Source organism: Erythranthe guttata, chromosome 13 (genome assembly GCF_056151865.1).
Source record: "Erythranthe guttata isolate IM_541 chromosome 13, IM_541, whole genome shotgun sequence".
In the NCBI taxonomy this organism is placed as follows: domain Eukaryota; kingdom Viridiplantae; phylum Streptophyta; class Magnoliopsida; order Lamiales; family Phrymaceae; genus Erythranthe; species Erythranthe guttata.
The window spans coordinates 18963876-18985414 of NC_142545.1; the positions used below are offsets into that span (position 1 = coordinate 18963876).

At 35.7% G+C, this 21539-nt stretch overlaps 1 protein-coding gene and 1 long non-coding RNA gene across 3 annotated transcripts; both read left to right on the top strand.

The window, feature by feature from the left end:
• The first annotated feature begins 152 nt into the window (after nt 1-152).
• On the top strand, nt 153-8793 carry LOC105948806 (DNA damage-binding protein 1). 2 transcript variants are annotated; one of them, XM_088812526.1, is made up of 20 exons: nt 206-602; nt 894-942; nt 1192-1251; nt 1399-1490; nt 1782-1833; nt 1935-1997; nt 2124-2173; nt 2907-2982; nt 3387-3596; nt 3683-3789; nt 3907-4015; nt 4650-4850; nt 4932-5147; nt 5898-6008; nt 6212-6337; nt 6449-6487; nt 6630-6904; nt 7065-7416; nt 7569-7853; nt 7957-8793. In XM_088812526.1, exons 1-20 carry the CDS (start codon nt 499-501, stop codon nt 8536-8538), a joined length of 3159 nt encoding a protein of 1052 aa, XP_088668652.1. In that variant the 5' UTR covers nt 206-498; the 3' UTR covers nt 8539-8793. The 2 variants fall into 2 exon arrangements, with proteins under 2 accessions (XP_088668651.1, XP_088668652.1); XM_088812525.1 differs by having other exon boundaries at nt 153-602; nt 6212-6487.
• Nucleotides 8794-12473: 3680 nt separating this feature from the next.
• Nucleotides 12474-13511, top strand: LOC148766111 (uncharacterized). The gene is made up of 2 exons (XR_016029070.1): nt 12474-12792; nt 13090-13511. It is a non-coding gene; the product is annotated as an uncharacterized LOC148766111 (long non-coding RNA).
• Nucleotides 13512-21539: the final 8028 nt, after the last annotated feature.

Genomic DNA, 21539 nt, shown 5'->3' on the forward strand with positions numbered 1-21539 from the left:
TTCATTATTATTTTTTAATTTTAATAAATAAAATAAAACAAAAGGGTGGATTGAATGATTGATTAGTTTGTTAACCACCAATGGGTCGGGTCATTCGTCCACCTACCCATTTCAATTTCTGCATAAATTGGACCGGCCCAAATAAGAAAGGTAAATGGGTTTACACATACATTTTAGCCCAAACCAGTACGACACCGTTTGGTACATCTTCAACCGGTGCTCGACAACTCCTTGGCCCTTGTATGCATATTACTCCATCCACAGTCTATTAGAGGTTGAACGCCACGACGCCGTTTTCTGGTCACTCCCTTTCTATAAACTGATACACGCGCCCGTGTGTGGCAGCTTCTCTATACTCGCGAGCAATTTCTGCTGATCCTTCGTCCCTCTCCCTTCAGTCACGTATATATACACACCAAGTGGGAGTTTAGGGTTTTTATTCATTTCTTCATTTCGCAGAAGCCAAGGCTTATAGACACAGTAGTTTAGTAGGTAAAAATGAGTATATGGAATTATGTGGTGACGGCCCACAAACCGACGAACGTTACTCATTCCTGCGTCGGCAATTTCACCGGCCCTCAGGAGCTCAATCTCATCGTTGCGTAAGTTCTACCCGCAATTTTATTTTTCTTTTTTATAATTTTTTTTAGTTATTTTTCAGCGCCGCTTCACAGAAATTGATGTGCCTGTTAGAAAATAGGGAGGTTCTTTTTTTTTTTTTTTCCCGAATGAATGATTGTGGCTTCAGTTTTGTGTCTGGGAATGCTATTGCATTATTGCTGTGGAACTTAATCATTCATAATTTTCTATTGAGTGTTGTATAATTGCTTTGGTCCAGTGCTATCTTTGTTCGGAATGTGTTTTACTAATCAGTGAATGTAATCAATTTTCAGGAAATGCACTCGAATAGAGATCCATGTACTCTCGCCTCAAGGCTTACAGGTACATCACTGAAGTTGCATTGGATATTCATTATGAAATTACTTTCCGTGGCCTGCTAATTAATTGTTTCATACCGGACTATGTTATAAATTATCCATGATTAGCGAGAAATTATGGCCTGCTTGGTTATATCTTCGGACTATATTTACTCTGGGATTAGAGCAATGCAATTTTAGAAGGGGCAGTAGAATAACTCAATTTTCACTTTCATCCTGATCGATTATAATTCTAATGTATGTGTCTCTGCAGCCGATGTTGGATGTGCCAATTTATGGGAGAATTGCAACGCTTGAGCTCTTCCGTCCACATGTAAGTATCCAGATTATCATATGAAGCATTTAGTTCCTTGACATTCCATTTGATTAAAAGCTCATGTGTTCTGACTTGTTTTGTTCTCATGACCTAGTGAAGTAGATGTAAAGTCACTGATTTCTTACTCTCGTATTAACTTAACAGGGAGAAGCTCAAGATCTTCTTTTCGTAGCCACAGAAAGATATAAATTCTGTGTTTTGCAATGGGATGCAGAGACCTCTGAGGTTATTACAAGGTGTGGCACTAGTTTGTTGAAGTTTGGGTGATTACGTCTTAGAAAAATTGTTACTGTGTGCTGATATGTTAGGACTTTGATATTTTCAATAATTCTTCAAAGTTATCTGAGTCAGTTCTGTTGCCTAGTTTATTGTTTTGTGGGCAATCCTAATAAAGCCTTAGAACTAGTCTTTATTTCCAATGATATTTGATTATCATTAGTATAGTTGTTGGTATGGTTTTCTATTCTACATTATTCCTAAAAGAAATTTGTTTATCTTTGTGGGGGTGGCTTCCACCATATGAATAGGGCCATGGGGGATGTTTCAGATCGAATTGGTCGTCCTACGGACAACGGACAGGTACTATTTTTTTTTATTATGGGGTTTAATGCTGCAATTTTGATCTCAGACTTGTCCAGTGAAGATATATAACTATATTATTACCTATTCTTTTCGCGTAGATTGGTATAGTGGATCCAGATTGCAGATTAATCGGACTTCACCTGTATGATGGATTATTCAAGGTATAGATAGTTCCATGCCCCCTCGAATATCAGTAGATTCTCTTTTTTGTTTATTTGGGATTGTTTCAAAGTTTGTTTCTTTCATTGTTTTAACTGTTCATTATGAGATTTTCTTTTTTCTTTTAGGTCATCCCATTTGATAACAAAGGCCAGCTCAAAGAAGCATTTAATATTAGGTATTTTTCTCCCATGAAAATATCTAGTTATGTATCACGGGGGAAGAAAACTGGATTCATCTTATTCATGGAAATGCTTGACTTTATGATTTAGTTTCATTTGTTGCCTGTTATATTTTCTTGTTAATTGTTCCTATTAACTTCAAGTCCTGCCTTTCATAGTTGATGCTTTGCTGATGATAGCAAATTTTTTTTTTCATGATCATGTTAAAAGAAGATGGAGTTCCTGTGTCTTAGCATATGCTTTGAAAAGATGTAATTAAGTTGACGAAATTTCCCATCATTAAAATATCTTCTGTTTATATGAAGTTTCATTTTTCTTGCTGTGCAAATATGATGTTGAGCTTGTCAGATCTTGTTATACAAAGTGATGCAGAAAGGTTATTGAGATTGTGTCACTGAACCACGAGTGAGTCAGACACTCTTATTTATATGAACAGAAAAAGTATAAACTACAACTTTGAATTTTAAACATCGAAGTCCTATAATTTTTCTCTTGATGAACCTTACTAGTTTTTGCCAGCACAATCATTTCACAACCTCTAGCTGTTCATACATTGACTTGCAGCTCGAAGAGCAAGTATTAATGATAATCATATGGTGTCCTAACTACAATTAAAGTATTTAATGCAAGCTTAGAGCATGATACAATATTCGTCTCGTCATTGTAAAATGGACTTTGTTTATGGATATCCTCTCTAACTTGCATTCTATTTTTTTGTTGTTTCATCAGGCTTGAGGAGCTTCAAGTTTTGGATATCAAGTTTTTGTACGGTTGTCCGAAACCAACAATTGTTGTACTTTATCAGGTTTTGATTTATTTATGCACAAATCCAAGAATATTAGTGTGATTGTCTTATCTTCTTGCAGTCTTCCCATATTTCGAAGAACCAATTTTCTGTATCCATACGAGTCGCCTTAATACGGTCACCAATTTTGATTCAAAATCTCGGGTCTAGGCTAGGTCATGCATGAGTTACTTGATATTTTGTATTGAATATCTTTGTCATTCTTGATTTTCTCTTGATATATGGTTCATGGTGTTAAGACGGTTCCAAGTCATGGCCTCAGCAAAGTCATTTTTCTATGTTTTAGACCATATACTATTTCCTTGTCAAGCGTGATGCTCTTCGGAGTACCTTTTGGAATTTATAATTTCTGTTTGACATTTTTGTTAGCGTTCTGCTTGTCATAATAATTGACTTGATTCCAGGATAATAAGGAAGCTCGTCATGTGAAAACGTATGAGGTCGCTTTGAAGGATAAAGATTTTGTTGAGGGTCCATGGTCTCAGAACAATCTTGATAATGGGGCAGAGTTATTGATCCCAGTTCCGCCGCCTCTTTGTGGTGTCCTAATTATTGGCGAAGAAACTATAGTGTATTGCAGTGCCTCAGCTTTCAAAGCAATCCCAGTCAGACCTGTAAGTTGCATGCATCTGCTTCTAGCTCTATCCCTGCTCATGTTAATCACGACTGTAATCCTTGCTGATGTTTTACCTTTTTGAAGTCTATCACAAGGGCTTATGGAAGGGTTGATGCCGATGGTTCACGCTACTTACTAGGCGATCATAATGGGATTTTGCACCTGCTTGTCATAACCCATGAAAAGGAGAAGTAAGTTTGCTGTATTCTATTACATTGTTTCTTGAAATAGGTATATTTCACTTTGGCTTCAAAGTCTAGGCTTATTGTATTTGACATGCCTAATGTTCTCTATTGGTAATCTACTAGGGTCACTGGACTCAAAATTGAGCTCCTGGGCGAAACATCTGTTGCATCGTCGATTTCATATCTTGATAATGCTGTTGTTTTTGTGGGGTCAAGTTATGGAGATTCACAGGTTTGTAGAATATTAATCCTATTGATCTTCGGGGTGTAACTATATTTCCTAAGAAATAGACATGTGTATGTTTTAATTGATAAGACTATTGCTTCTGTATGAAGAAATATTGCACTGTTCTACTGTCAGTCTTTTGAATTTTCACATGAAATAGGAGTGTGCCGTATCATTTTGTCGTGTATCTGATGCTTGAGAGGAAAATAAAGTATTCAAATCACTTTAATTTTTTTTTTGATATATGATGCAACAAAATCTTGCTCTTCTTTGTTAGTCTGCCTTTTTTGATTTTCGCGTGATATCAGGTTTGCTTTTGTCTGAAACTTTCTTGTGCTCTCCTTGATTTTATATGGACAGAGTAGAAATTTTGTGAACTTGGAATAACTTTTTAGAAGAAATCTCTCTTCTTATTTCTTAGCATCTGTCTGCTGTGGCTCATCTTAATTTTCATGTGTTACTAAGTTTGAGGTGAATATTACCAAGCTGGGAAACTTGAGTTGCGTCAAAATGGCTTGATAAATTTGATTAATGCTTTCATTTTGTAAATCTTCTCAACTATTTATTATCTGATTCATTGCTAATTCTCATATCATATGGATTACTTTTCTACTTCTGATTGTATTTGTATATAATCCAGCTCATAAAGATTAACCTTCATCCGGATGCAAAAGGTTCTTATGTGGAAGTTCTTGAAAGGTTTGTAAATTTGGGGCCAATTGTGGACTTCTGTGTGGTTGACTTAGAGAGGCAAGGTCAAGGTCAGGTTGTAACTTGCTCAGGAGCCTATAAAGATGGTTCTCTACGCATTGTGCGCAATGGTATTGGAATAAATGAGCAGGTACGGCTTTGATAAGTTTCTGCTTGTCAATTTGTTCGATCTTATTTTCTCAGTGTAATTTATTTTCAATGGCATTTATAGGCATCTGTAGAGCTTCAAGGAATCAAAGGAATGTGGTCGTTAAGATCAGCTACTGATGATCCGTATGACACTTTCTTAGTTGTTAGCTTTATTAGCGAGACACGTATTTTGGCGATGAATCTTGAGGATGAATTGGAGGAAACTGAGATAGAAGGATTTTCTTCAGATGTCCAGACATTATTTTGTCATGATGCTATTCATGACCAGCTTGTGCAGGTATGGTGTTAAAGCATTTAATAGTATTTTACTAATGTAGATTTTTATGGTTCTTTATACACCATGATCACCTAAAAATACCATGTTCATGATCAGACTCATTAGCATATATTTTCTTAAAAGCTGAGTGTTTATCATCAATTAGTAGTTGTGCAGATATTTATTTTCTAAGGTCAAAATTAGAGGAAAAATACAATGAATGTGCATTAATTGGCGCCATCTTACATATGAAATTGCTCTATTTATTTTGTAAACATCTGACTTTAACCTTCATGTTAGTTTCTAACATATTTGGGAAGTTTTGTAAAAAAATATTATTAATCTTTGATTATATTCTACTTCCAGAAACACTTAATGTTGATCTCTTGTTCAGAGAATCCTCTAACAAGTAAAATTACTGGCTGGACTTTCTTTTTTCACTAGAATAAACAATAGAAATTTTGATTCTTGGTGTTTGTAAATATGTATGATACTATTGGAGTGAAATCAAGACAGTTGAAATTCTCTGGGAACCTATTCATGCTATGTTGTAGAAAGTATAACTAATTATGCAATTAATACATAATACAGTTGTCCTCCCCCCCCCCCCCCCCCCCCCCCCCCCCCCCCCAAATAATGTAACAACGTAATCACTGTGCCAAACATTCTGGTTAGTTCTTCTCCAGGAGATTGCATGGAGAAACTGCATTACCAATTTAATTTTTAAATTGTTGCAGTAGCCAAGTTTACAGTTGGAATTGAAATATGCAGGTGACTTCAAATGCAGTTAGATTGGTTAGTTCTACCACCAGAGAGCTCCGTAACAATTGGTTGGCTCCAGCAGGTTATTCAGTGAATGTTGCCACAGCCAATGCCACCCAGGTATACTTCCAAGTTCCAACTATTTGTTATAGGATCAAACTGGATATTAGCAAATATCATAAGCATCTAATACAGTTATCTTCTTATTGTGCTTCCTGCTTTTTGCTACTTACATGTTAGACATTGCCAGTGTGTTATTTACTGCTTCAATATGTTTTGAGTTATTTTCAGTTTTTTCTGAGGGTAGGAATTTCCTTTAACAGGTTTTATTGGCTATTGGTGGTGGCCATTTGGTCTATCTGGAAATTGGTGATGGTGTATTGACAGAAGTAAAACATATTCAGTTGGAGTATGACATCTCTTGCCTGGACATAAATCCAATTGGTGATAATACAAACCATAGTCAACTAGCAGCTGTTGGAATGTGGACGGATATCAGTGTTAGGATATTTTCTCTTCCCGACTTGAATCTTATTACAAAGGAACTTTTGGGTGGGGAGATAATTCCTCGCTCTGTACTTCTGTGTTCTTTTGAAGGGGTTAGTTCCATTCTTCAAGTATTTTAACTTCTTATATATGTACCTAATAATTTTAGTATATTTTTCATATTTCCTGTATATGTAAATTTGTCCTCTGATGGGGCTAACACCATTGGGTGCTTTTTTTTTTTGTTTATGTCAGATATCGTACTTGTTATGTGCTCTTGGGGATGGACATCTTCTGAATTTCGTGTTGAATACGAGTAATGGTCAGCTGGCGGACAGGAAGAAAGTATCTTTAGGGACCCAGCCCATTACACTTCGTACTTTCTCTTCAAAGAATGCTACACACGTGTTTGCTGCTTCTGATAGACCAACCGTCATTTACAGCAGTAACAAGAAATTGCTTTACAGCAACGTAAATCTGAAAGAAGTCAGTCATATGTGCCCTTTCAATTCTGCTGCTTTCCCTGACAGGTAAAATATCATTTCCTTCTTGCAATATTGCTGGATCATCCTTTGGTTAACATTCTTGTTAAGTCTGATTCTATTATAACGTGTTAGGTTGTAATATGTTTAATTGACATCTTCTGTGGTACAACTAGAGATCTTTTAAGAATTCTTTCTTTGTCAACAGCCTTGCAATTGCTAAAGAAGGCGAATTAACCATTGGGACCATAGATGACATTCAAAAGCTTCATATACGATCTATCCCACTCGGGGAGCACGCTCGACGTATATGTCATCAGGAACAGACCCGGACCTTCGCCATATGCAGTTTAAAATATAACCAGTCAAGTGCAGAAGACTCTGAAATGCACTTTATCCGCTTGTTAGATGATCAGACTTTTGATTTCATATCAACTTATTCACTGGATCAGTTTGAGTGTGGTTGCTCTATTCTTAGTTGTTCGTTCTCCGATGATAATAATGTGTACTACTGCATCGGGACTGCATATGTTATGCCAGAAGAGAACGAACCTACCAAGGTATTCTCTTTCTCCGTTGCTGCATGTTATGCCCTTAACTCAATTTTATCATCCATTATTCTTCAACTTCCTTTTTCCCTTCCCCAATTTTTTTTTGCTGCACTTATTTTACCATTATTAACTATTCTTTTTCTCTAACGGAACAACTTCAGGGTCGGATATTAGTCTTTGCCGTAGAAGATGGAAAACTCCAGCTGATTGCTGAGAAGGAAACGAAAGGGGCTGTTTACTCTCTGAATGCGTTCAACGGAAGACTCCTTGCTGCCATTAACCAGAAGATTCAGCTGTATAAGTGGATGCTCCGTGACGATGGCTCTCGTGAGTTGCAATCCGAATCTGGTCATCATGGCCACATACTTGCCCTTTATGTACAAACTAGAGGAGATTTCATTGTTGTCGGTGACTTGATGAAATCAATTTCTCTGCTTATTTACAAGGTGAAATATTCTGAACTCTTGGAAATTTTTTTAGCAAGTTGTTCAAAGTGTTTACAATTCTCAAATATGACACCGCCTTCTTGAATTTGCTATTTATATGCAGCACGAGGAGGGTGCTATAGAAGAGCGAGCTCGAGACTACAATGCAAATTGGATGTCAGCTGTTGAGATTCTTGACGATGACATTTATGTTGGTGCCGAGAATAATTTCAACCTCTTCACTGTCCGGAAAAACAGTGAAGGGGCAACTGACGAGGAGAGAGGGCGTCTTGAGGTGGTCGGAGAATACCACCTAGGCGAATTCGTCAATCGGTTCAGACACGGTTCGCTTGTAATGCGATTGCCCGATTCTGATGTTGGGCAGATTCCAACAGTTATATTCGGTACAGTGAATGGGGTTATAGGGGTAATTGCTTCTCTCCCGCACGAGCAGTATGTGTTCCTGGAGAAGCTCCAAACGAATATGAGGAAAGTGATCAAAGGTGTGGGAGGACTGAGCCATGAACAGTGGAGATCTTTCTACAACGAAAAGAAAACGGTTGATGCTAAAAATTTCTTGGACGGTGATTTAATAGAATCGTTTCTCGATCTCAACAGGAATCAGATGGAAGAGGTTTCGAAGGCGATAAATGTACCGGTGGAGGAACTGATGAAGAGAGTAGAAGAACTGACTAGGTTACATTGATCTCATTCCTTGTTCCTCCTCTATGATGGCTGTTATATCTAAACTGTTGTTTTTGTAAGAGTAGCAGTATTACCTTCTCTTCTTGCTTCCTTTGTTCCTTATGATAGCATATGGGACTACTGCTTCTACTTTTAGAATGTTCATAAGATTAATATTTTTGCATTTGTCGGTTGTGAGATCCTTTTTTTTTTTTCTTTTGAGTGACACCTTGTGGATTGATTACTCTATTTCTCAATTTTATGCTTTTTATTCAAATTTTCTCAAGTATTAATTCTAAGGCGGCGGTTATATGCAAGCCCATTTTTTTATTAGTTTAAAACCACATAAAGGAGTTTATTAGTTCAAGCCCATAAATAAATCTAATTTTATTACATCAAGACCAAAGATGACAAATATACCCTTATTCACAAATAATACTCAAATACAAATAAATCTTATTTTTAATTTGTTCAAGACCAAAAATCAAAAAAAAAAAAAAAAACAAAACAAAACAAAAAAGAAATATCACTACTGCCAACCAACGACGCCAACCAGCGAGACTTCCACCGCACCGGTGATGACCAGCGACCCACCCACCGCACCATTACCACCACCGCACCACCACCAACAAGTAAGTCCATTTTACTAAACTTTTGTTTGTAAATTCGAAAACATTAATCGAGCATCGATGTCCTTTTTACTAAATTTTTATTTGTAAATTCGAAAATATTAATCGAACATCGATTCTTGATAAATATGTATGAATGAACATTAATCTATACTTATTTCTTGTTGGGTTGCAATGATTGGGCCGATTTTGAAAAAAAAAATTGAGATTGAAATTGTTTTTTTTATTTTTTTTCGTTGGTTTCCCAAATTGGTTTATCCATACCGATTTTGTACACGAAAATTGGCATCATAATCGGAGTTCTAATGTCGATTATTGAGTACAAAATCGGTTTTCGGATACCGATATTTTTTGAATTTTTTTTTTAAATAATACATTATATATTTGGTTAATTGATATTTTTTAAATATTTGAAACGAAAATGTTTTATCACCATTCGGTGGCGTCTACCACTCCTTTAACCCAATCGAGTAGAACTTTCCGTATCTCAAATATTTATTCGTTAGATAATTCATTTGAATAATCCTCCATCAATCCCCTAGGTTGATGAACGAAAGTATGAGAAAACGGTCTTAAAAAAACACAGATAATAAAATCGGTATTTAAAAACCGATTTTTGTAGTACAAGTCGGCATGACAATACCGATAATACAAAAACAAATCGGTGTTCTCATGCCGATTTTTACGACAAAAATCGGTTTTTAAGTACCGACTTTTATTAAAATAATCGGAATGTGGTTACCGACTTTAGTAACAAAAATCGGTATTTGCAGACCGATTTTTTGTATCGTCGATTTTTTTTTCCAACAAAAAAGAAACGACCCTAAAGCAAAAATAAACGGTGAAAACATATTCCATTGTGTTCTCCACCCTCGTAAACCACCATATCATTGGTTTTTGGTTCCATCGTGAATGTTTGGTATGTATTTGATAATTTTGGTGTGTAGGATTTCTTGGTGGGTTTGTGAAGAAGAAGAAGAGTTTTAAGTCGTGAAATAAGAAAGAAGAGTTTCTGGATTTATGTATTTTATTTGGTCTTGCACAAAGGAAATGATTTTTTTTATTTTTTAATGTTTTGTGTTTTTTATTTGATTTTAATTTTCATTAAGGGTAAATTAGTATTTTTATGTTGGAGGTCTTGAACTAATAAAAAAATGGACTTGCATATAACCGCCGTCTAATTCTAATCAATTGGAGAAAAAGAAATACTGATACATGAAAAAGATATTTTTTTCTTCTTTATAATCTGACTTTAGTAAAGTGGTTTATTCCAGATTTGAAAGCCTTTGGACATCTTTTATTGCCTTTTCTCCAATATTTGATAAAACATTGTCATTTTGTCACTTTTGAGTTTGGAAAGAGTCCTATTGGTGTCTTTAGTATTTGTTCCATCCAATCCTGTTGCAGTTTGGCCCTTCGTACACAAATTTTGATTTCAAGAAAATTTGTACTTGGGATATCATATTAATTACTACTGAAAGCTACAATGGCGCAAAACCATAAAAAATATTTAATCTGCTAAAAGTCATAAATATAGGGGATAGGGGAAATAAAAAGGGCTAGATTAAGTATTAGGTCGAAATCAAGAAACGTTTAGTCAAAATTTTCAGATGCATGTGTAGCAGTTCCCTCACCACACTCTCTCTCTCTACTGCACGGAAGATCATCACACTTTCTCTCTCTACTGCACGGAAGAAGCGCAATACATTGCTCGTACCTTCCTCTTCCGGTAACTTCAAAGGTGAACCAAAATGATATGAATTAGATAGGTAGAGATAAAATTATTATATTCTCCACAAACTTTTGTAGTAAAATTACCTTTAATGTAAGTAGCATGAAATGACTCTGCAGCTTGAGATGGAATGGGCTTGGACTAAAAAATCCCAAAGTTCTACTTACAAAACCTTTTGCAGTTGGTAAGTATTGAATTTAATTTTTTGTCTTGACCGTGGCGAAAATTCGTTTTGTTATAAAAAGGCGACGATGGAGTTGCTATTGATAGAGTATTGTATTGACAGCATCATGGACAAGCTTTTCTGTTATGGGGACACACCAACTTTGTTATTTGTCAGATATGTGACAATTTTATGTTTGTTTAATGTAGTCTTGAAGCTAAGGAGGCTAGTTCTTACTTCTTAGGGACGCACAATATAATTTACTTATATTAACAGAATTAATTACTAAAAAAAATTAAAAACATGGTACTCTATTTTCTATTTCAATCATTTATACTATTTCTCCCAATATTCAAAATTTGTCATATGTTTATCAGTCACAAATTGTAATTAGGGCTGGCAATCGGGCCATGTGAGCCGAGCTTGGGTCGGCTCAAACTCATATACCATCGGGCCTCGTTTTTATAGGCTCAAGCTCAAATACCATCGGGCCTCATGCCTATAGGCTCAAACTCGGCTCACTTATTTTTTCGGGCTTCGGGTTTATATCGGGCTTTTATCAGGCAATATATAAATTACATATTTTACAACTTTGTAACTGAACATGTTAAAAAAAAAAACTTATACTATGATAAATTTAAAATACTCATTGCAAGTCGAAAACAATGATAAATTAAGATAAAACTTATATCTAGAATAATCATTGAAAGTAAAAAACAGTGATACATTAAGATTACCTCCATTGATGACAAGAGAAACACTCAACTTAAATTTTGCAACATACTGTTAACGTTCACTAGGCCAAAACAGCTCACTTGCGACGTTTTTTTTGGCGACGATTCCAGAATCGTCGCTAGTTTGCGACCTTTTTGACTAACAAACGTCGCAAGATATCGGAAAATAAGATTTCGATGGAATATCTCGCGACGTTTTTAACAATCGTCGCCAGTTTGCGACTAATGATAAAAAACCGTCGCAAAGTGAAAAAAAAAGATAATAAAGCACTCTCGTAGCGACGTTTTTATATAACCGACGCAAGAAATATATTTTTTGCAATTTATTTTGTTACCTTAGCGACGAATATTACGTATTCGTCGCTAGTGCAATTATAAAAAAAATAATTAGTGGTGTGGCGACGAATAAGGATAAACGTAGCGTAATAAAGAGGTAATACTAAATTATATTTATTTGGTAGCGACGAAAACAGTAGATTCGTCGCATGACAAATAATTTTTTAAAAGAATTATATTTATTATTGGCGACGATAGTGTCTTAATCGTCGCCAAAATAATTATAAAAAAAATCTCGGTTTTCTATAGCGACGTTTCTTACAGAAACGTCGCAAATCTACTTAATTTTTTTTTTTGATTAGCGACGAAAGTCCTTGAAACGTCGCTACAATATTCGTTTTAAATATTTATGGCGACGATTGGGTAGGAATCGTCGCAAAGAAATGAATTAGAAGTCAGGCCCTAATCCCCTTTTCCCCATTTTCTCTGAATTTCTTCTCTCTCTTTCGTTTTTCCCCTCCGCCGGCGCCCCCCCTCCGCCGGGTCCTCCCCCTCCGCCTCCGCCGCCGCAGTCTGCCGCTGCTCTCTTGCCGTCCGCCGCTGCTCTCCTCCGACCATCTCTCCGCCGCTGCTCTCCACCGTCAACCCATCTCTCCGCTCCGTCGTTCTCCGCCGTCCGCCCCGATCTCTCCGCCGTCCGCCGCTGCTCTCCGTCGTTCGCCGTTGCTCTCCGCTGATTGGAGTAAGTATTTCACACACACACACACACATACACACAGAAGTGTGTTTGTGCGTTTTTCATAAAAAAATTTGAATGTGTTATTTGCATCAAATCAGGTGTGTGTAAATTGAATTTATTGGGGGTGGTTTTGTTTCATAGAAAATTTTGAATGGTTTTATTTGCATCAGAGAGTTTCTTGTACCTTCATCGAAATCGCATTAATCAAAAATGTGAATTAGGGATTCATTTTATAATGATAATGGCAAGATTTTTGTTGAGTATTCTGTTAATTACTTCACTAATGATTATGTTAATTAGGCAACATTTTATAATGATTCTGTTAAGTATTGAAAAGCAAAGGGCTTGGAATTAAGATTGCAACCACCACAAAGAGTTCAAAGTCGAGATTTTCTTCAATTCCGCCGGAAGTGCAAATGGAAATGAATTCAATGAAAGAGCAAATGCTACTTAAAGATGAAAAAATGGAAAGATTGGAAGCGGAATTGAAAGAAACCCGAGAAATTGTGAACACCTTGGTCGGCCGTTTTGGACTACAAGCCTCAACATCGACTCCTTCCAATGATGGTGGAGTATAAAAAGTGATGAACTTTGTTTGGTTTTTGAATTAAACTTTGCAACACTACATTATATGCTTTTAAGTTTTATGTACTTTTTTAATTTATGTTTTGTGCTACCTTGATATTTAATCCGTATAATTGGTTTTAATATTTTCGATATAAGTGTATTTTTTTTTTGTACAACTGCTGAATACAGGTTGAATTTCTTAAACGAAAAAATAAATAAACCAGAAAATATATTAAAAAAAATAAAAAACCTAGCGACGAATAAATAAAACAAATCGCCGCAAATAAATCGTGGGGCTTGCGACGAAAACGGACATTAGTCGCAAATATTTTTCGTAAATTTAGCGACGAAAACGTCACAAAACGTCGCTCACAATAGTGACGAAAATAACATTCGTCGCCAAGGTTTGCGACTTATTACGTATTCGTCGCAACAAGTAAGCGACGAAAGTATAGGATCCGTCGCTAATATAAAAAAAACATTTTTTTTCCAGAAAATACGAATTTTGCGACGATTTATTTAATGCGTCGCAAACCTTTGCTTCGAAAATGTTTTTTCGTCGCCGCTCTTGCGACGGGACGTTTGGCGACGTTTTGTGTAGGATTTGGCGACGAAAATAATTCGTCGCAAACAGAAAAAAATCGTCGCCAAATACACATTTTCGTCGCCAAATTTCGTCGCCAGTCGACTGTTTTGGCCTAGTGGTTAGGTTTTGTATATACTAGGTTTTATATTTATATGAATGAAGAAAAAATTAATATTTTTTACATTAAAAAACTTTTCAGATTCTCGAGATTAGATGTGATTAAATATATGAATTAATTACTACTAGTTGTTAACTTGTTTACATCCATTCGTGTGTGTGTGTATATATATATATATATATATATATATATATATATATATATATATATATATATATATATATATATATATATATATATATATATATATATATATACTTAGTCGGGCTTTATTCGGGTTGAGCCATGTTAAGCTCAAACTCGGCTCATAATTTAATCGAGTTTAATAAAAATGTTCAAACGCGGCCCGGCTCACAATTTATCGAGCTCGGCTCAAATAAAATCGGGCCGAGCCATCGGGCTTCGGGAAGGCCCGGCTCAATTGCCGGTCCTAATTGTAATTATTGAACTTTATGCATGAACATTTTGTCGAATAGATCTTTCCGAATACCATGATTTAATTGATATATATTTTATTGAACTTTATGCATGAACCATTTTCCCTTCTTACCTATGTTTATCTCTAAAAACTAATATAAATTTATTTGTACAGTTTTAGTAAACTTTTATATCGTATTTTACAGGAATAATATATATATATATATATATATATATATATATATATATATATATATATAACATTCAAAAGGTGGGGTAGAGGTATTTTTTTTAAAAAAATCTTATTTGCTTTCCGACAGCTTATTTAAAAAAATATTAAGATCTTATAAGCTCTTTTTAACATCTTATAAGTTTAGCCAAACACCCTCTTAGTTTATTCTAAGCTGTATTAATTTCTTTATACATTATTAATGGGTTTAGTATAAGGACACCTTTAGATATTTCCTCTAAAAATCACATGACCTTTGTCAGAGTTGTTGTAATGCTATCACTTTCATTCTTGATTCCTCTGGAGCAGTTCATTTGCCTGCTAAGGTGATAATTGAAGAAATTTGAAGATTTTGGACCCTTTGGCTTAAATGGAGGTTCAAATTTGTGAAAAAGAAATGTAAATTTTATTCCAAGTGGGAGAGAATTGTTCCCTTTGATTGCAGAATTCATTCCATTAACCTAGATTCCACTTGAGACGGTCTAACTTAAAAAGCCAGCACTAAAAGCGTGCATCCGGTCAAACGCTTTATATCTCTAGACACTTGATATGGACCGTTGATTTCTACCGGATTGATCCTAATTATTAATTCCAGGTATTTAATTTGAGCCTCTCTCCCGAAATTCTACTTTTGGTCCTCCTTCTCACTCTCTCATTTGGTTATACCGTCGCATTGTATGTGTATTGACATTTTTTGTCGATACACCCGTTTGACCATGACAATGGTTGTATCGTTTTTGCTGTCTACTTTTGAGACAACTTCTCTTGTTTATCTATATAGTAACGTCGGTGAGAGAGAAATGGAACACACACAATTTGAATCCCCATTTAATTTTTATTTTGTGGTGAGCTCGTGGGATCTATTTATAGGTGGAAACACGAGAGTTTTCAAATCTTGGTGAGGTGGGATTTTAGGCGAGGGATTTGATCAGAGATCTAAGTCATTCTGGTCAGATCTATCATTTCGGAGACTGGTCTTAGTGCTGAGAAAGCATTGCATAGCTCTCTTTGTTGGGTTTATCTCCTTCATAGGGGTGTGCACATCTGGGCTCGATTTGGTTCGATTTTTTTTACTAAAACCGACCATGAGCCGAATATATCAGTTTTTGTAAAATTAAAAATTATATATATATATATATATATATATATATATATATATATATATATATATATATATATATATATATATATATATATATATATATATAACCGTAATGGTTACTTTATATATTTCAATTACTAGTCACATTCGATATTAGCGTTTTAATCATTTCGTATGATGTGACTAGTAATTGAAAAATATAAAGTAACCATTTGGATTATATATATATATATATATATATATATATATATATATATATATATATATATATATATATATATATATATATATAGACACACATGCAAGGCGCTGTGCCAAAGTCGTTTCGACATATTTGCACCGTTCGATTTTTATTCCAAAGGATGCATTTATATGAATTTTAATAGAATGCTGGCGAGCTAGTTAAATACAGATATGTTCAACTTATACAAATGCATGAGATCATGCCAAAATTTATTTGAATATCATTGAGTTGTACACAAAGGCAAATGTATGAGCGTAAAAAATAAACAAGGTAGGGCGACATACAATCGTTAGCACCTGAGGAAATATGACGTGAATGTTACTATTTTGACATGGAGATGAGATTATTTGCGAGATTGTTTTTTATTTGAACCAATGTGCACTTAAGTAAGGTTAGGTACCAACTCTACTAATGGATGATGTTGGTTATATATTCAAAATATTGATAATTTGACATTTAAACAAATTGAAAAAAATTAATTATGAAAAAATATTGATAATTAGGGATACGTTGGATCAATAAACTAATGGGAAGACTAGAACCGTTGTATAAATATTTAGCTCTCAGTATGTATGATTATATATTCCCAGCTAGACACGGCCACGGGCCGGTTTTGGGCCCGGAACCGGCCCGAACCGGCCCGTTGACCGTGTGAACCGGCCCGCAACCGTGAACCGGCCCGTCCTACCCGGGACGGGCCCGGTTCTTAGATTTGGTGAACCGTGAACCGCCGGGCCGGCCCGACGGTTCACCAAGATTTAAAAAAAAAAAAAATTATTCAAAAAAATTCAAAGAAAAAGCAAATAGTGGCTAGTGAACCGGCCCGAACCGGCCCGGGTGAACCGGCCCGGGTGAACCGGCCGTTATTTATTTTTTTTTGAATTTTTTTGAATTTTTTCCCCCCAATTTTTCCTATAATTACCCTCACACCCCAATTTTGTTTTTTTTTTTAATTTTTTTTGCCCCCCAAACCCCCCCAATTTTTCCTATAATTTACTTATTCATCAAATATTTCAAACTTGTGCTTCTAAATTGACTTTTCATTTATTTCCTTTTCCTTTATCTATTTAAAAGTATTTCTTTTGATTTACTTATTCATTAAATATTTCCAAAAAAAAAAAAACAAAAAAAAAAAATTCAAAATTTCCGGGCCGACCCGGCCCGGTGAACCGTGAACCGGCCCGAACCGGTGAACCGTGAACCGGCCCGAACCGGCGGGCCGACCCGGCCCGGTGAACCGTGCACGCCACGGGCCGGTTCCGGTTCCGGAAAATGTGAACCGTGAACCGGTCCGAACCGGCCCGTGACCGTGTCTATTCCCAGCTATTCAAATTCCAAACAACATATTTTTACAAAATTGATTTTTCCAATACAAGTCAAAAGAAAATAATAGAAAAATAAAAAGTGGCAAGTCTGCTACATATATAAACTCAGATGTATATAAAAAAAAAAAACAGTTCGTACACTACTACACCAGATCATCCTTCCTCTCTTTCACAGCGAGAAGTGGAGTTTTAGGGTTTAGAAGTGGAGTTTAAGGGTTTTTCACGAAGCAAATCTCTGAAGAAGGATGACTTTATGGAATTATGTGGCGACAACCAGATACAAGCGCCGGCAATTTCACCGATCCTATTGAAAGAAATCTCATCGTTGCGTAAGTGTACCGCTCCTTTATTTACTTTTTCCTCAGAATTACGCGTGGTGCTATGTTTTCGTGTATTTATTTTTTCCTCAGAAATTACGAGTGGTGCTATGTTTTCGAGTGTCAGAAAATGATGTGTTTGACAGAAATTACGCGTGGTGCTATGTTTTCGATGTACAGAAAATGATGTGTTTGACAGAAAATATTATTTGAGTGTGTATTGATTTGCTCCTGCGTGTGTACAAATTTTCAGGAAGTGCAGCGTAATAGAGATCTACTTATGCTTGGATGAAGGCTTACAGTTACAGGTACAACACTGAAGTTACGTTAGTGAATATATATTATGAAATTATTTTTCCGTGGCATGCTCTAATTAATTAATGCCTTTTGTGATACATTGAGAGGTTCATACAAACTATGTTATAAATTATCGACAAAATAGCAAGAAAATGATGGGGTGGGTTTAAAGGAGTGTGGTAATGAAACCATGTGCTTAGTGCAATTCTAGAAGGGGCAGTAGAATTACACAATTTGAATCCCCATTTAATTTTTATTTTGTGGTGAGCTCGTGGGATCTATTTATAGGTGGAAACACGAGAGCTTTCAAATCTTGGTGAGGTGGGATTTTAGGCGAGGGATTTGATCAGAGATCTAAGTCATTCTGGTCAGATCTATCATTTCGGAGACTGGTCTTAGTGCTGAGAAAGCATTGCATAGCTCTCTTTGTTGGGTTTATCTCCTTCATAGGGGTGTGCACATCTGGGCTCGATTTGGTTCGATTTTTTTTACTAAAACCGACCATGAGCCGAATATATCAGTTTTTGTAAAATTAAAAATTATATATATATATATATATATATATATAACCGTAATGGTTACTTTATATATTTCAATTACTAGTCACATTCGATATTAGCGTTTTAATCATTTCGTATGATGTGACTAGTAATTGAAAAATATAAAGTAACCATTTGGATTATATATATATATATATATATATATATATATATATATATATATATAGACACACATGCAAGGCGCTGTGCCAAAGTCGTTTCGACATATTTGCACCGTTCGATTTTTATTCCAAAGGATGCATTTATATGAATTTTAATAGAATGCTGGCGAGCTAGTTAAATACAGATATGTTCAACTTATACAAATGCATGAGATCATGCCAAAAATTATTTGAATATCATTGAGTTGTACACAAAGGCAAATGTATGAGCGTAAAAAATAAACAAGGTAGGGCGACATACAATCGTTAGCACCTGAGGAAATATGACGTGAATGTTACTATTTTGACATGGAGATGAGATTATTTGCGAGATTGTTTTTTATTTGAACCAATGTGCACTTAAGTAAGGTTAGGTACCAACTCTACTAATGGATGATGTTGGTTATATATTCAAGGTAGGACTTTTCATTTATTTCCTTTTCCTTTATCTATTTAAAAGTATTTCTTTTGATTTACTTATTCATTAAATATTTCCAAAAAAAAAAAAACAAAAAAAAAAAATTCAAAATTTCCGGGCCGACCCGGCCCGGTGAACCGTGAACCGGCCCGAACCGGTGAACCGTGAACCGGCCCGAACCGGCGGGCCGACCCGGCCCGGTGAACCGTGCACGCCACGGGCCGGTTCCGGTTCCGGAAAATGTGAACCGTGAACCGGTCCGAACCGGCCCGTGACCGTGTCTATTCCCAGCTATTCAAATTCCAAACAACATATTTTTACAAAATTGATTTTTCCAATACAAGTCAAAAGAAAATAATAGAAAAATAAAAAGTGGCAAGTCTGCTACATATATAAACTCAGATGTATATAAAAAAAAAAAACAGTTCGTACACTACTACACCAGATCATCCTTCCTCTCTTTCACAGCGAGAAGTGGAGTTTTAGGGTTTAGAAGTGGAGTTTAAGGGTTTTTCACGAAGCAAATCTCTGAAGAAGGATGACTTTATGGAATTATGTGGCGACAACCAGATACAAGCGCCGGCAATTTCACCGATCCTATTGAAAGAAATCTCATCGTTGCGTAAGTGTACCGCTCCTTTATTTACTTTTTCCTCAGAATTACGCGTGGTGCTATGTTTTCGTGTATTTATTTTTTCCTCAGAAATTACGAGTGGTGCTATGTTTTCGAGTGTCAGAAAATGATGTGTTTGACAGAAATTACGCGTGGTGCTATGTTTTCGATGTACAGAAAATGATGTGTTTGACAGAAAATATTATTTGAGTGTGTATTGATTTGCTCCTGCGTGTGTACAAATTTTCAGGAAGTGCAGCGTAATAGAGATCTACTTATGCTTGGATGAAGGCTTACAGTTACAGGTACAACACTGAAGTTACGTTAGTGAATATATATTATGAAATTATTTTTCCGTGGCATGCTCTAATTAATTGATGCCTTTTGTGATACATTGAGAGGTTCATACAAACTATGTTATAAATTATCGACAAAATAGCAAGAAAATGATGGGGTGGGTTTAAAGGAGTGTGGTAATGAAACCATGTGCTTAGTGCAATTCTAGAAGGGGCAGTAGAATTACACAATTTGAATCCCCATTTAATTTTTATTTTGTGGTGAGCTCGTGGGATCTATTTATAGGTGGAAACACGAGAGTTTTCAAATCTTGGTGAGGTGGGATTTTAGGCGAGGGATTTGATCAGAGATCTAAGTCATTCTGGTCAGATCTATCATTTCGGAGACTGGTCTTAGTGCTGAGAAAGCATTGCATAGCTCTCTTTGTTGGGTTTATCTCCTTCATAGGGGTGTGCACATCTGGGCTCGATTTGGTTCGATTTTTTTTACTAAAACCGACCATGAGCCGAATATATCAGTTTTTGTAAAATTAAAAATTATATATATATATATATATATATATATATATATATATATATAACCGTAATGGTTTCTTTATATATTTCAATTACTAGTCACATTCGATATTAGCGTTTTAATCATTTCGTATGATGTGACTAGTAATTGAAAAATATAAAGTAACCATTTGGATTATATATATATATATATATATATATATATAGACACACATGCAAGGCGCTGTGCCAAAGTCGTTTCGACATATTTGCACCGTTCGATTTTTATTCCAAAGGATGCATTTATATGAATTTTAATAGAATGCTGGCGAGCTAGTTAAATACAGATATGTTCAACTTATACAAATGCATGAGATCATGCCAAAATTTATTTGAATATCATTGAGTTGTACACAAAGGCAAATGTATGAGCGTAAAAAATAAACAAGGTAGGGCGACATACAATCGTTAGCACCTGAGGAAATATGACGTGAATGTTACTGTTTTGACATGGAGATGAGATTATTTGCGAGATTGTTTTTTATTTGAACCAATGTGCACTTAAGTAAGGTTAGGTACCAACTCTACTAATGGATGATGTTGGTTATATATTCAAAATATTGATAATTTGACATTTAAACAAATTGAAAAAAATTAATTATGAAAAAATATTGATAATTAGGGATACGTTGGATCAATAAACTAATGGGAAGACTAGAACCGTTGTATAAATATTTAGCTCTCAGTATGTATGATTATATATTCCCAGCTAGACACGGCCACGGGCCGGTTTTGGGCCCGAAACCGGCCCGAACCGGCCCGTTGACCGTGTGAACCGGCCCGCAACCGTGAACCGGCCCGTCCTACCCGGGACGGGCCCGGTTCTTAGATTTGGTGAACCGTGAACCGCCGGGCCGGCCCGACGGTTCACCAAGATTTAAAAAAAAAAAAAATTATTCAAAAAAATTCAAAGAAAAAGCAAATAGTGGCTAGTGAACCGGCCCGGGTGAACCGGCCGTTATTTAT